The 15,456-nt window shown below is 39.8% G+C and overlaps 2 protein-coding genes across 2 annotated transcripts; one reads left to right on the plus strand and one right to left on the minus strand.

The window, feature by feature from the left end:
* Nucleotides 1-261: 261 nt before the first annotated feature.
* LOC103717624 (transcription factor CPC-like) lies at nt 262-1,227 on the minus strand. Its single transcript, XM_008806083.4, has 3 exons — nt 956-1,227; nt 753-837; nt 262-670 (listed from the first exon to the last, which is right to left on the minus strand). Exons 1-3 carry the CDS (start codon nt 1,020-1,022, stop codon nt 583-585), a joined length of 240 nt encoding a protein of 79 aa, XP_008804305.1. The 5' UTR covers nt 1,023-1,227; the 3' UTR covers nt 262-582.
* Nucleotides 1,228-13,273: 12,046 nt separating this feature from the next.
* LOC103717640 (pentatricopeptide repeat-containing protein At1g11710, mitochondrial) lies at nt 13,274-14,944 on the plus strand. Its single transcript, XM_008806100.2, has one exon. The coding sequence runs from the start codon at nt 13,274-13,276 to the stop codon at nt 14,942-14,944; it is 1,671 nt and encodes a 556-aa protein (XP_008804322.2).
* Nucleotides 14,945-15,456: the final 512 nt, after the last annotated feature.

Consider the following 15,456-nt stretch of genomic DNA (forward strand, 5'->3'; position numbering starts at 1 on the left):
AGAATCCCTTTTCAGCCTGTTGCCATCTACCTGCTTGCTATCCTGATAATGCAAGTTATAGGATTAAAATATCGAATTAGGGCCCTATTGGAAACATAGTATCGAATTAGCTGTAGAGTACAACAGTTTAGGTATAATGACAGGAGAGAGAAATATCTCCTTCTTCATTTTTTTAATGCCCTCTGTCTTGAGGCATAGTTGCATCCACATGTTGTGCATGAAGTGCTGGAGACAAATAAGATTCCAGTAGGATGGCATGAGTCCATCTCAAAGCTATAGAATTCAGTGGCAATCCATGGCACTCCATTAATTTCTCTATTACAGACCAGACCAACATATGAAGGATTGTTGTACAAAATAGTAACATGGAGACAAGATATTTCCTTCTCTCTTAGCAACTGAAATAGCAATAAACAACAACACCAGAAATGACCCAAGAACTACTTTACACAGACATGAATGCAAGCTGAAATTCCTGAGACACAGAAGCAGGCCACCATCCAAAATTGCTTGCCCTCCGAAGTAGTACACAAAGAACTGCCCTTACCCTCTGAGAAGTAGTCCAGAAGGAAGTGCCCATCGTTATTCGCTGTTCGAGTATCTGGAGGTCCAGTACTTCTCAATCTCTTCAGCTGTTCTTCCGGGAATCCTTCCAGCAATCAGAGACCACCTAAGTCAAAAGGATATCCACAAGGTCAGTCAACAAGAGAGCCCTTAGATGACAAACTTAAACAGAGCGAGCGTCCACAAACCTATCTCCAAGCAAACCATACATCCTGGCAATCAGTGTCTCCTCATCCTCTGTGAAGTCCACCTTGATATCCTGACTGTTCCCATCTGAAGCAAACATCCAGAGTGTCAGGAAGAGGACAGCAAACCCAAACAAATAGGGGATCAAGGAAATGAAGGGAAACCAAGAAGTGGGGGCTTCCTTTTAAGAGGAGAAAAGACACACCAGTTGCAAAAATGGTACCTCTGGAATCTACAGAGACATCCTCAGATGATTGATCCAAGTCGCCCATCCTTCAACTAGTGCAGGAGACTCCAACAGCAATCCCTTCAGAGCCAACACTGCGGTCCCTGCTTCCTTGCAGGAGGCGGCCTTGGAAGAGGATGCAATGATGTGTGGGGGCTCATCGAGGTTTAGCAGCTCTTTAAGTAATACTTAAGTGCAGGGACTGAAAGTGGAGGGTGGGTAGAAGAATGGATGGTGGGAATGGGAGGGGAGACTGGTAGCTGCTGGCCAAAAGAAGCCCTTGGAGTTTGATAGGTAGTTGGAACTGGGTGGTTATTTTGGTAACTACAGTCTTCTACTGCTCCTCCTGGTGTGCCATTTTGGCTTGGAGTGGCATCGCACTGCATCACAAGGACGGGGAAATGGAAATTACACCATTACTTTTCTCAAATTAACTAGATTGCTTATCCTTTAGATGGTTGTTATTAGATTTTAAATGTTATGTGACCAAGGGATTTTACAATCTAACTGCTGGCTCGTCGACAGTGGCGTGATAAGTGGCGTGATAGATTCGCTCTTGTACTTCCTAGCAAAAACCAAGTTTGACGGGTATGACTTTGTCGATAAGACTTCTAGAATTGGTTGGATTGGATGTAGCCGTGGATAAGGTTCAAGATTTCTTCTAAGAATGAATGTAATAAATTTTAGTTTGACTCAGTGTTGAAAATGGAGGTTGAGGATTAGTGCATGTTAATGTAGAAGTGACAAAACGTAACTTTTGTCAGAATTTATATGCTGTAACGTTGATATCTTTCCGGGGGATAAAAAGGAAGCTTGCTCTAAATCATCTACAGGGCTACTCAGGGCTGCTCTTGTAGCTTGTTTTTTAAGGCTAGCCCTTTTGTCACCTAAGGCGCAAATGGATTGGATCTGGTTGGATTCTGAGTGTCTCCAACTCGATCCAATTTTTTGTTTGAGTTTTAATTTTGAATTCGAATCTAGCTCGGTTGAAAATCGGATCGGATTGAATTGAATCTGAGTCGGATTTGAATTCGAATAGGATTCGAGTCAGATCCAGATCCGAATCGAGTTCGGGTCATACGTCACAGCTTTCTGTGTGCTTTTGGAAAAAAATTTGGGCAAATCTAATTGAGTCATATCATAATTAGAAGGTGCTGGGTGACCCATGGCTGGAAAGACTTGCAATTGACGTTCAGAACAGATGACCCATGGCTCACTAAGTCGGTCTACAAGCCAAATTTTATATCACACTATTTTTTATCTACATGACTGATTGGACGGAACGTAGTGTCTCCCTTCTCCCCTCTCGGGAGGACAAAAAAAATCCCATACCTTCTTCCAAAATCCAATTCCATTGCAGAAAACTGGCACATGACCCATATTTAGTTCAGTGTTCCCTCACTTTCTCCCTTCAAAAGTTAAAAGAAACAAAAACTAAAAACAGAAGGGAAAAAAGAAAAAGAAAAAAACCAGCTACCGAGACACCAGATGTATCAACAGTGTAATAGATCGAGAGAGAATCCTGACGGGCCGAGGTTCCTTTGGATTCTGTAAACCTATGCTTGTTGCTATCCTTCCATGCTTGAACCCTACTCCTCTTGGGGATTTTCCTCCTCCTCGTCCTCCTCCTCCTTCTTTTTTGTTTTTTTATTATTTTGGTACAAAGCTTTTCCTCCTCATTGGCTAGTATTTCCCATCCCTTAGAGAATAATAAGGCCATGGGAGCAAGCTAACAAGCTCCTAAGAAACCCATATCTCCTTTCTGTCTGCCTTGAAAACCCGCCATAAATTTACTTAAAAATGACCAATAGTACCATGACCCATACACACAAAAAAAGAAAAAAGACACTTTTTTGCTTTTCCTCTCTCTCTCTTTCTCTCTCTCTTTGGGTCTGTTCGGATCGGATGGGGTCCATTCGGTAAATTCAGACCCAACTCAGAAAATGATTCGAGTCTAATTTTAGGACCCGATCCAGACCTGTGGATCCTACAATTCGGATCGGATCGGATCTACAAAGGTCAGGTCAGGTCATGGGTCGACTCGACCCATTTGTAGCCTTACTTGTCACTGTATCAGATCAAGAGATTTTTATCAACCTGCAGGCCAATCTTCACAATTTTTCAGGCAGGATTTTGGGGCTAGCTCTTTTGAAAATTGAAAGACTTGCACAACCCCCCAACCTAAGATTTGGATCCTTAGTTTTTAGTTGCCTATTTGGTTATGGATTTGATAACAAATAGAAATATCAATGATAAGGAGAAAGAGCAACAGCATATCCGAATGCTAACTTTATGAAACCAACAGCTTCCTTATGGAGAATATTTCTCATCAAGTATCTGATGAAAGAAGAAGAATTATTCTCTCTCCAACGCAACAAACTTGAAACACACCAAAATAGTTTAGGAGACTGAGAACGCTAGGGTCATGCTCGCAGAAGTCATAGACTTTAGACACACACACACACAAAAAAAACCCCACAAAATCAAATAGCAATATACAAATAGCAGACACAATTTTCTTTTCTCCAAATTTTTTTTAAAAAAAAATCACAAAGCCGAAATCCAAATCAGCAAACATCGCAAAGTAAAAGAACTAATTTTTTCCAAGCAAAACTCTTGATAGTGTCTATTGTCTAGTCATTTGGTCATTGCCCTTCTGAAGTTACTGTCTGCCCATATTTTTCACCTATGTATGGGCATTTTTTATTGAGCCAATAATAAAGATATTAGAAACTTTTTTCGTAGGTAGATAATTCAAAAGCATGAATTACTTTCATGGCTTGGTTATACTAAAGGAAAATAGTGCTAATTTTCTCTATGAAAATTTTATCGAGACCAAGACCCACAATCTTGCATTCCGGAGCACTAAAACAAAACTATAAACCGTGATATTGGAGTGTGTTTGGAAAATTTTTACCTTGAAGTAATCAAAGATGATGGATAAAGTGAATTGATTAATGAAAGAAGCAAGACTTGGCTCCGAGCATCCGGCAAGGCCTTGGATGAGTCACCGAGGCCAAAAGAGTGATCATAATAAAACACTGTGGACGAATGCTCTCTCCATATGTTACCCTGTGGAGAGAGCTCAGCTTTTTACCAAGGCTAAAGCCTTGGTAAATTAGAAACCAGCTTCAACAGTAAAACTAGAATTTCTTCAGTATAAAAAAATTCTAGAGAAAGAGAAAATAATCTTTTGCCTCAAACTATCAAACCGCTCTTAGTAAATTAGAAAGTTCATTTAATTTTGATTTGAATTAATAAAATGTAATACTTCAATTCAATATAATTTGATTATATTCCAACTTTTTTATTTTCAAGCAAAGTCTATTAAGAAACACTGCCCTAGATTTCAGGGCTCGTTTGGTTCACGGAAAAAGAAGGGAGGAAAGTGTTGTCAACGGAAAAATAATGAGATGCCTCTTGTTTAGTTAGAGTTTTCAAAAGAAAGAGATGGAAATGTTGTATTCCCATGGGAATATGATTCCCACATTTCATGAAAAAGTCTTTCCCATGAGAAACATGGAAAAGTAACTTTTCCATGAGGCGGGAATCACTCCATCTTTATTTTTTTCCCAAAAAGGCCCTTCAGCATTAAAGAGGTATTAAAGACCCAATTTTTATTAAGGGTATAATAAGAATTACACATAACTTTTTCAGGAAAGTGAATGGTCAACCAAACATAAGCACTCTGAAAATCTATCACTTTTCCATGTTTAACCAAACATTCCAAAAATACATTCTCAGGCATTCTATTATTAGAAATCTTCTTCATAGGAATCATATTTTTAGGAGGAAAAGTGCTTCCCGCGAACCAAACAAGCCCTCAGATTCATCATGTTTACTCTGGCGGGAACAGGCTCTCATCGTGTTTACTCTAGGGACTTAATTGTCCTACTTCAAATAGAAGCCATGGGATTTACTTATTTTTGGTTCTCCTGAGTAGTTTGCTCAGTGTTTGTTCTTCTATTTCTTATCATCTTTGTCACTTGCACCAAAAAAACAAAAAAAGACCAAGAATCCTAGCCTCCTTTGAGTGCTGCAGGATCAAAAAAAACGAGAACTTGATCATATTCTTCTTCTCTTGATCTGGAGCTCCAAAGTTATCTCCTTTGTGATATCTACAATGAGATATTCGCCCAAGACCATTAGAGATTAATTGTGACTGTTTTAAGCCTCAAGTTTTCCTCGGAATTTTGGTGGTCAGTATTGTTAGGAAAGACCCTTCTCTAAATAAAAAAAACTTTCCTATCTTTGTGTGAATAGAATGAGAATACCACAATAATTAATCAATATAAGAGCTACCAAAAAATCAAACCATAAGAAACCACAAGCAAGAGACAAGAATTTTTAGGTGGAAAACCCTTCAATGTGAGGGAAAAAACTACCGGACCTAAGTCCACCACAAACCTCCACTATCAACAATAATGGGCTTACAAAATATCTTCTCTAGGCTAAGCCAGAGGATCACATACATCAAGGATCTCTTCCTTGGATCACAAATAAAGAGTTTATATGAAAAAGAGTTTCGGCTCCAATAATAAAATGAGAACAATCTCACCGAGTGTAGGTTTATGCAAGATTTTTCTTCCTCTTGAGATGTCTTGAATAAGATCTTCACCTCCTTCTTGAGATGGATTCCACAAGCACTTCACCAAAACGGTTGCCCTCTTTTTCTTCTCATCCACTCTCTAATAGAATAATAAACCTTAACCTCTCTCTTCCTCTTTTTTGTTTCCCTTTTTTTTCTTTTTTTTAATTTAAATTGTTGGGTCCCACCTCACATAAGGTGGGACTCGGCCAACAATTCTCCCCCTCCCACCTTATGTGTGAGGCTCCACCAAGCTTACCTTAAGCATACAAATATCATGTTTATTCTTAGACAAAATTTTAGTCATCATATCCGACCCATTTTCATCGGTATGGATTTTCTCTAGATGTAAAAGCTTTTCTTCCAACACATCCTGAATCCAATGATACCTCACATCAATATGCTTCGACCTGGAATGAAAGCTAGGATTCTTGCTAAGATGGATGGCACTCTGATTATCACAAAAGAGAGTATATTTTTCTTGTTTCAAGCCCAATTTTTGGAGGAATCTTTTCATCCACAACATTTCCTTACATGCCTCTGTCACCGCAATATATTCGGCCTCTATAGTGGACAAAGCAACACATTTCTGCAATTGGACTGCCATGAAACAACTTCCTCTGCAAAAGTCATCATGTATCCTGATGTAGACTTTCGAGTATCAATATCACCAACCATATCTGCATCTGTGAATCCCTCTAGCATAGTTTTTCCATTTTCAAAACATAAGCAAGCTTTGGAAGTACCTCTAAGATATCTAAGTATCCATCTGACTGCAGCCCAATGTTCTTTGCCAGGATTCGAGAGAAATCTACTCACAATACCAACTGCATAAGCTATGTCTGGTCTTGTACACACCATGGCATATATCAAACTTCCTACTGCTGAAGCATAGGAAATCTTTTGCATCTCCTCTTTCTCCCTTTCAATTGTAGGATATTGCTTGTTTGTGAGTTTAAAATGATTTGCAAGTGGAGAGGAAATCAGTTTAGCCTTTTCCATATTAAACCGCTCAAGCATCCTTTCAATATACCTTTCTTGTGATAGCCAAAGCTTCTTGATCTTTCTATCACGAGAAATTCTTATGCCAAGCATTTGCTTTATGGGCCCCATATCTTTCATGGCAAAAGACTTGCTTAAGTCTTTCTTCAACCTATTAATTTTGTTAGTATCACGGCCAATAATCAACATATCATCTACATAAAGCAATAGAATGATAAACTTACCATCACTAAATCTTTGCACATAGACGCAATGATCGGATTTTGTCCTCTTGTAGCCGTGGCCCATCATGAAAGAATCAAACTTTTTATACCATTGCCTTGGTGCTTGTTTAAGCCCATATAAGCTTTTCTTTAACTTGCAAACAAGATATTCTTTGCCCTTAGTTTTAAACCCCTCAGATTGCTTGGTGGGGACACCAATGAGCCAGCATCACTTTGGCTTGACTGCTAGTCCACATTTCTTGAGTCGTCCAGTTTTTTTTTTCTCTAGTTATTTATTTAAGTCAGTTCCATCAGTGCATGTCAGTCCAATCACCCAATGTGAGTCCAGTCAAAAAATTTATGTCAAGTCCAAAAGTCCATGTCTACATATGAAGTTGATTCCCGGAAAAAAAAGAAAAAAAAGAAAAAAGAGAGGAACTGGTCATCTTCCCAACCGGTTCCTTCTCAAAACAACCATCAGCTCCCCTGTTTTTTCCAAAGCACCGTACTCATCTTCCCACACAACCGGTTCCAAGGAGGCTTCTTCCCCAGGCATTTCAAGCTCCAAGTCTTCTCCCCAGGTGGCTCTTCCCAAAGTCAGCCATGTCTTCATTAAAATCCCATCACAAGATGTGCAACTAGCTTCTTCCCAAGGTATTCTTCCCACAGGTGGTTCTTCCCAACACTTCAAAGCATTGATTCCTCCCCACAGCCGGCTCTTCCCAGCCACTTCTTCTTTGAAATCCCAATCGAAGAAGCCAACAGCCGTTTCCTCCTTTCCAAGGTGTCCACCGGTTCTCCGTCAGCAAGTTCTCCACTTCCTCAAAGTCTCCATCGTGGCTCACCTCCTCCCGAAGCAGCAAACCAGCTGAAGGAAGTTTCCTGATCTTCTTCCTTTCCGATTGCATCCTGCGATCTCTTGGAAACTGCCTACAGATCCACCTCTTTCCAAAGATTTCCAAGGTTCCAACATCAAAGAACTCCCAAGCAAGCTGATTCCAAAGACTACTCTTCCCCTTTCCGAGGCACTTCCAGCAAGTCACCCATCCCCATTGAGTTCTCCCATGCAACGCTGCCAACTGTGCTTTGAAAACCAAAGAGTAATCTAGGAATTGAATCCCGAATGAATGCTGTAAAAATCAAAAATGAGTCCTTGTAATGCCTATAAAAAGGGCTTGATATTATGAATGAAGGACAAAAGCTGTTTGACAAAAAAAAAAAAAAAAGAAATTTTTAGATCGCATGCATTGATCCTGTTCCGCATCATTGCTCCATATAAATTTCTTCCTCTAGGTCTCTATGCAAGAAAGCTGTCTTCACATCAAGCTGTTCAATCTCAAAGTCCATACTAGCTGCCAAACCCAATATAATCCGAAGAGATGACATTTTCACAACCAGAGCAAAAATTTCATCAAAATCTATATCTTTCTTCTGACCAAAGCCCTTGATAACTAGTCTTGCTTTATACTTGGGTTTTAAGCCGCTCTCATCCTCCTTTAATCTGTATACCTATTTGTTCTTGAGTGGTCTCTTACCCTTAGGAAGCTTCACTAAATCAAAAGTATGATTTTCATAAGGATTTCATTTCCTCTTGCATAGCTTGAAACCATTTATCCTTGTCCTTATGATTCTGCACTTCTTGGATGCATTCTGGCTCCCCCTCATCTGTAAGAAGAACATACTCTGAAGCAGGATATCTAGATGATGCTCTGTGCTGTCTAGTAGACTTTCTGACATCTGGTACTGTCATTTCAGACTAACTTGATAGCTCACCATGTTCTGAAGCTTCACTATGACCATTATCACCTGTAGAACCCTCACTAGCACCTGTATCACTATGGTCACTGTCATCCTGCACATCTCTCCTATCATCATCATGTACCATTGGTGGAGGAACTGGATCAAGATTAATTGGAGAACTGTTCAAATACTTCAGCTTCTCTTACTTTCCAAAGTCTTCAATAAACTGATCTTCAAAGAAGACAACATCTCTACTTCTGATCACCTTTTTATCTTTTGGATCCCACAACCTGTATCTAAATTCTTCATGGCCATAACCTAAAAAAATATATTCTTTAGACTTTCCATCAAGCTTAGACCTTTCATCTTTTAGAATGTGAACCAATATCTTACATCCAAACACCTTCAAATGACTGTAGGATACATCTTTTCCTGTCCAAACTCTTTCTGGCACATCACCATCTAAAGGAGCCGACGGAGAAAGGTTGATCAGATCCACTGCAGTCCTCATAGCTTCACCCCAAAATGGTTTTGACAACTTTGCATGAGAGAGCATACATCTGATTCTCTCTACAGTTGTCCTATTCATTCTCTCTGCAACTCCATTTTCTTGCGATGTTTTAGAAACTGTCTTTTGGAGCTTGATGCCATAGTCTTTGCAATATTTTTCAAATGGCCCTCTGTACTCACCTCCATTATCTGCCCTGATGCACTTTAGCTTCTTGCCTGTCTTTTTTTCAACCATGACATAAAAGTGTTTAAATATATCCAAGACTTGATCCTTGGATTTCAAAGCAAAAGCTCATACCTTTTTAGAATGATCATCAATAAAAGTAACAAAATAAAGTGCACCACCAAGAGCTCTACTATCCATCATGCATACATCATTATGTATCAAATCTAGAATATTAATTTTTCTAGATATAGGTGTTTTATGAAATGCAACTCTATGTTGTTTTCCGGCTAAACAATCAACGCAAGTTTTCAAAGACACACATTTGGTATTTGGTAGCAACTCCTTCTTGGCTAAAATTTGAAGTCCTTTCTCACTCATGTGCCCAAGCCTTTTGTACCAAAGCTTTATAAAGAAATCATCATCAATTGCATTCACCTCTCCTTTATTTAGCTTTGCTTGCATCATGTAGAGAGTATTATTTTTTTTTCCTCTTGCTATCAACAAAGAGCCTTTTGTGAGCTTCCATTTTCTTCACCAAAATGATTGCTATAACCTTCATCATCAAGCTTGCCAATGGAGATTAAATTGAGGCGGATGTCCGGAACATGTCTAACATCTTTGAGTAGCAACTTGCATCCTGTATTGGTCTCTAAACATACATTCTCCATGCCAACAATTTTGGATAAACCATCATTTTCCATCCTAACACAACCAAAATCACCGAAAGTATAGGATGTGAAGAAACCACCATGTGGAGTGATATGAAAAGAAGCACCGGAATCGATCACCCAGTTACTATCTTTATATGCAAGGTTGACATAATCATCACTAACAATAATGACATATGCATCAGCTGCAACTGATGTAACATCCTTTTCCTCTGTCTTTGCTTCACCTTTTTCTGTGTTCTGCTCTCTTTTCAATGCTCTGCACTCTCTTTTCATGTGTCCTAGTTTGCCACAATGATAGCATTTTATGCCTTTTCTTGACTTTAACCTGCCCCTGGATTTATCTCTATTGTAAGGATGCTTGCTTTTGCTTCTACCTCTTCTTTCTGTCACAAGAGCCTCAGCTTTAGGAGATATTCCCTGTTTCTTTCTTCTAACCTCTTCATTTAGCATGCTATCCTTTATCATATCCAAAGTGACCTTGCCGTCAGGTGCAGAATTGCTTAGAGACACTACAAGAGTCTCCCAACTGTCTGGCAAAGAACTAAGAAGTAACAAAGCCTGCAACTCTTCATTTAGGACAAGCTTCATAGTAGTCAATTGATTCACCAGCCCTTGAAAGTCATTCAAGTGCTCTGTCACAGTTCTTCCATCTTTGTACTTCAAGTTGACAAGCCTCCTAATTAAAGAGGCTTTATTCTGTACAGTTTTTCTCTCATACATGATCTCTAATTTCTTCCACAAAGAGAAGGCATTGGTTTCTTGAGCAACATGATGAAACACGATTTGATCAACCCATTGTCTAATTTGTGCAACTGTCTTTCTATTCATTATCTCCTATTCCTTGTCGATCTTCTCTTTTGGCCTAGCCTCATCTCCATGGATAGGTTCATACAAATCCTTACAATAAAGGATATCCTCCATCCTAGGTTTCCAAATGGCATAGTTGGAAGTTGTCAATTTGATCATGCCTCCCATAGAATCCTCCATTCGAGTCACACAAGAATTTTATCAAACACCTTGTAGGCACAAAACCTTACTCTGATACCACTTGTAAAGAAAGACCCTTCTCTAGATAAAAAAAATTTTCTATCTTTGTGTGAGTAGAATGAGAATACCACAATAATTAATCAATGTAAGAACTACCAAAACATCAAACCACAAGAAACCACAAGCAATACACAATAATTTTTAGGTAGAAAACCCTCCAATGTGAGAAAAAAACCACCGGACCTAAGTCTACCACAAACCTCCACTATCAACAATAATGAGCTTACGAAGTATCTTCTCTAGGCTAAGCTAGAGGATCACATACATCAAGGATCTCTTCCTTGGATCACAAACAAAGAGTTTATATGAAAAAGAGTTTAGGCTCCAATAATAAAATGAGAACAATCTCACCGAATGTAGGTTTGCACAAGGTTCTTCTTTTTCTTGAGATGTCTTGAATAAGATCTTCACCTCCTCCTTAAGATGGATTCCACAAGCACTTCACCAAGACGGCTGCCCTCTTTTTCTTCTCATCTACTCTCTAATAGAATAATAAACCCTAACCTCTCTCTTTCCTCTTTTTTGTTTCCCTTTTTTTTCTTTTTTTATATTTAAATTGTTGGGTCCCACCTCACATAAGGTGGGACTCGGCCAACAAGTATCTCATAAGTTGTGTTCCGTAGAGGTCATCATTGGTTCTTTCATTCTACGTTCACAACGTGGAGTATTCTAAAATCTTTGTTGAGATTAAGCCCTAGTATTAGTATTGGTCAATGAGAATTTTAATGGACATTAGCCCGTAATATGTAGTACATACAAGTCAATTGTTGGTTTCTCGCTTCGTTATATGAAAAATTTGCAATTTATTTTTGGAGAACTTGAACGGGAGAGATTCCAGCTGAAACCTGGCTTTATTTTATGATTTTGAATTAACTAGGGCCAGATGGGCTTTAGATTTCTCTTGATTCATGTTCATGGTAAAGTAGATACAAAAAAGAGGAAAGAAGTCTTGAAAGATTTGTCATCTCAGTAGCGGATCCCGTGCTGGTGCCACACTAACACAGTATTAATATGGTACAAAATGAATTTTTTTTGGTACACCGAGCATCAGTTTGCCATCCATATCAGGTATCAGTACCGAACTGGTACGGTACGCTCCGTACTGTTTGGTTCGGACTGGTACGACGAACCATGCTTCAAAGTATAGAATAAAATAATTATAAGAAAAAAAATCTAGGCCTCTCAAACTCAAGATGATTGGCATCCCCATAGATCTTTGGCCAAGGGCAGTAACACAATTAGCGAGATTATAACCATGTCAATTGCTAGTTGAAATATATCAAGTAACCTATATGCGATACATCTTTATCTCTACTGTTATAATTCCAACTCTAGATTTTGGACTCCATCCTAGAATTCGACTATATTATTTTACTGTCACCACAATAAATCAAGGTTGGGGAAATCTCTTCCACGCCATGCTAGCGCGGTGCATTCCGTAGATCAGAGGATTTTTTTTTTTTTTTTTTTTTTTGGTGGATGGGAATAAACCAAAGTTAAGACTAAGGTCACAGCTCTCAAAGCGCTCCGAACCCTCATGGCCATCCTGCACAGATGGCAAAGCCAGCGGTGGATGATCCAACGGTTGTCAGGCACGAAGGAAGCGCATCCTTTTTACGCGCAAAGGATACAACCACGATCCAGTTAGAATCGAGCCTGGTATGAACCAGGGATCCCATCGGCCACCTCTTCTCTCCGGGTTCAGGTTGGCCTTTTTTTTTTCTGGCGACGTCAACCTTCGGATCGCGTATTACACAGCTTTTAAAGCACGCCAATCTTCATCTTCCGTCTGCCTGCACAGATCTGGAAAGGATATTGCACCATCCAACGGTTGATGTCTCAAAAGAAAGAGAATCACTCCTTCGTGCGAAAGATTCAATCCGAACCACCTTCTCTGCACCCCTAAAACCCTTGGTGAAAAACCCCAACCCTTCCGAAGCCAAAGGTTTCTCTCCACCAAAAGCCCCCTTCGGGAATAAACAACACCGAGGATGCTCCTCTATGTTTGCTTCTGCACGACTCCATTTCCTTAGAAAGAAAACATCTCAAGCTATCCAAAGAAAAGCTCTCCATTCCCAGATCCCGAAACGGCCGCCGCCGCCTCCTCCTCCTCCCGCCGGAGAGGGGGGAGAGGGAGTCATCTTAGAAGCCATCTGTTTGAATCTAAGGCACAGGAGGTGGGGCTTCTTGCAGCGATTCTCAGCGGTTCTCACCGGCCGGTTAGTCCGCCGGGTTATCCTTCGCTCCCGAGGCTCGCCGCAGTTGGCCCTGGAATTCTTCAACTGGGCAGAGCAACAGCAGCTAAAGAAGTCCTCCTCTCTTTGTTTGGAGACCTATTCCGCTTTGATTCATGTCTTAGTCCCCGCGAGGATGTTCGAAGAAGCCCTGTCACTCATGAAGCATTTGATGCAGCAAAGGGGTGTCGCGGTGCTGGAATTCTTGAATGCTTTAGACACCAGTTGCGATCCCAGCCCAGCGGTATACGATGCCCTGGTTCGGGCTTGCACTCAGATTGGCGCGACAAGAAATGCTTACTTGGTGATTGAAAAGCTGAGAGAGAAGGATTTCTGGATTTCGATTCATGCTTGGAATAACTTTCTGAATCATCTTTTGGTGGTGAAACAAGATGGCAATGGGTTCTGGAAGATGTATGAGGAAATGCTGGCTTGTGGGTATGTTGAGAACGTGAACACTTTCAATTTGGTTGTCTATGCCCTCTGTAGGGAGCGCAGAACATCGCAAGCCTTTTCGGTGTTCTACCGAATGCTTAAAAGAGGGGTTTTGCCCAACATAGTTACCTTCAACATGCTTGTTGATGGGTGTTGTAGAAACGGCGATGTCGATCTTGGTTTCAAGCTTATGAAGAAGATTTGGGTTGTTTCAGGGAAGAGGATCGAGCCTAATTGTGTTACTTATAATTGCCTCATTAATGGCCTTTGTAAGGTCGGGAAGATGCCGTTTGCAGAGCAAGTGGTTAAGAAAGACATGGTGGGAAAAAGGATAGAGCCCAATGTTGAAACTTTTGCAACTCTGCTCAATGGGTATGCAAGGGAAGGGAAGATGGAAGAGGCTTTAGGATTGTTTAATGAGATGCTGGAGAAAGGCTTGACGCCTAACGCTGTCATGTATAATTCGCTTATGAATTGGCTCTTCAAGCAGGGATATGTGGAAGAGGCTCGTTTCTTGTTGTCCGACATGAGAGATAGGCGTGTCTCTCCTGATAAGTTCACATACTCAATTCTCATCGACGGTTATTGCCAGAATGGATATGTGCAAGATGCTGTGGATTATTATAACCAATTTAGAGAGGAGAATCTTGTTAAGGATGTGGTTCCCTACAATAGCCTTATCAACTATTTATGTAAGCATGAGAAAATCAATGAAGCAAAAAACCTATTGGGATGTATGATTACATGTGGTCTGGCTGCTGATGTTGTTACATATAGTACTCTCATAGATGGATACTGCAAAGAAAAAAGAGTGATTGATGCTCTTCAAGTATATGATGCAATGGTGAAGGAAGGACAAGGGCCTAATCTCATCACATACAATTCAATTGTTCATGGTTTGTGCAAAGAGGAATCTGTGGATATTGCAGGGTTGGTGGTTGAAGAATTGAGAAAAGCAGGTCTAATGTTTGATGTATTAACTTGTAACACTCTGCTTAGTGCATATCTCAGCAGCCAGAGATTTGAAGATGCATTAGCTTTATGTCATGAAATGAGGAGGCAGGGCATTGTGTTTAATACAGTCACTTTTAATGTGTTAATAAATTTTCTCTGTAAGATTGGATGCTTTCAGCAGGCAAAAGAGCTTTTGAAAGTGATGTTTGATAAGGGTCTGCTTCCAGATCAAATTACTTACACGATTGTCATTACCGCATTCAGTAGGAACTGCGAAGCGAATGAAGTCATTGAGTTGCATGATTATATGGTTCTTAGAGGAGTGTCTCCTGATGAGTACACATATAACACCATTGTTAGCTCCCTCATTGAAAGAGAAAGTGTAATTGAAGCTCACACTGATGTCACGCGGAAATAACTTACCCAATTAATGTTGTTAGTACTATGATGTTGTATAATCGACCATTGAGGTATCTAATTTACATCAGAAAATTTGTACATTGTCCATTGTTTTGTATTTTTATTGGCCATAGTTTGGCTATATAAATTTGATTCCTTGGATCAAGTACCTGATAAATGATTTGTTACATGATGCGTCATCAGTAGAAACAAAGTGCTATTCTTTGTTGACATTCCCTCATGCATCTTGATTTTTTTCCTTCTAGCTGTTGTGCAAGAGCGGGCTATCGAAGAAAATTCATTATTGGCTTCTCAAATTTAACTCTAATCAATATATTTCAGTTCCTCAATAAATTGACATGATGCTCAATGTTTAGCCAACAAGGTGGAATATGCTGAGTTTTCAAATTTGCGCTCTCAGGAGCTTCTGAAGTCTAAACTAAGTTTAGTTCCAAGGCAAACACACAGAATTTGTCTTGGAACAAATACTCTTGGTTCGGCCGAGAAAAATTTAAGCTACAAAAAGGGCGG

Source organism: Phoenix dactylifera, chromosome 4 (assembly GCF_009389715.1).
Source record: "Phoenix dactylifera cultivar Barhee BC4 chromosome 4, palm_55x_up_171113_PBpolish2nd_filt_p, whole genome shotgun sequence".
In the NCBI taxonomy this organism is placed as follows: domain Eukaryota; kingdom Viridiplantae; phylum Streptophyta; class Magnoliopsida; order Arecales; family Arecaceae; genus Phoenix; species Phoenix dactylifera.

What these genes read in the sequence shown, in the direction of transcription:
- LOC103717624 (XM_008806083.4), bottom strand. Translation starts at nt 1,022, where the DNA reads ATGGGCGACTTGGATCAATCATCTGAGGATGTCTCTGTAGATTCCAGA. An exon ending in AGGTACCATTTTTGCAACTG is followed by an intron (nt 838 to 955) that starts GTGTGTCTTTTC and finishes TGTTTGCTTCAG; the next exon opens with ATGGGAACAGTCAGGATATC. An exon ending in TATGGTTTGCTTGGAGATAG is followed by an intron (nt 671 to 752) that starts GTTTGTGGACGC and finishes CTTTTGACTTAG; the next exon opens with GTGGTCTCTGATTGCTGGAA.
- LOC103717640 (XM_008806100.2), top strand. Translation starts at nt 13,274, where the DNA reads ATGTTCGAAGAAGCCCTGTCACTCATGAAGCATTTGATGCAGCAAAGG.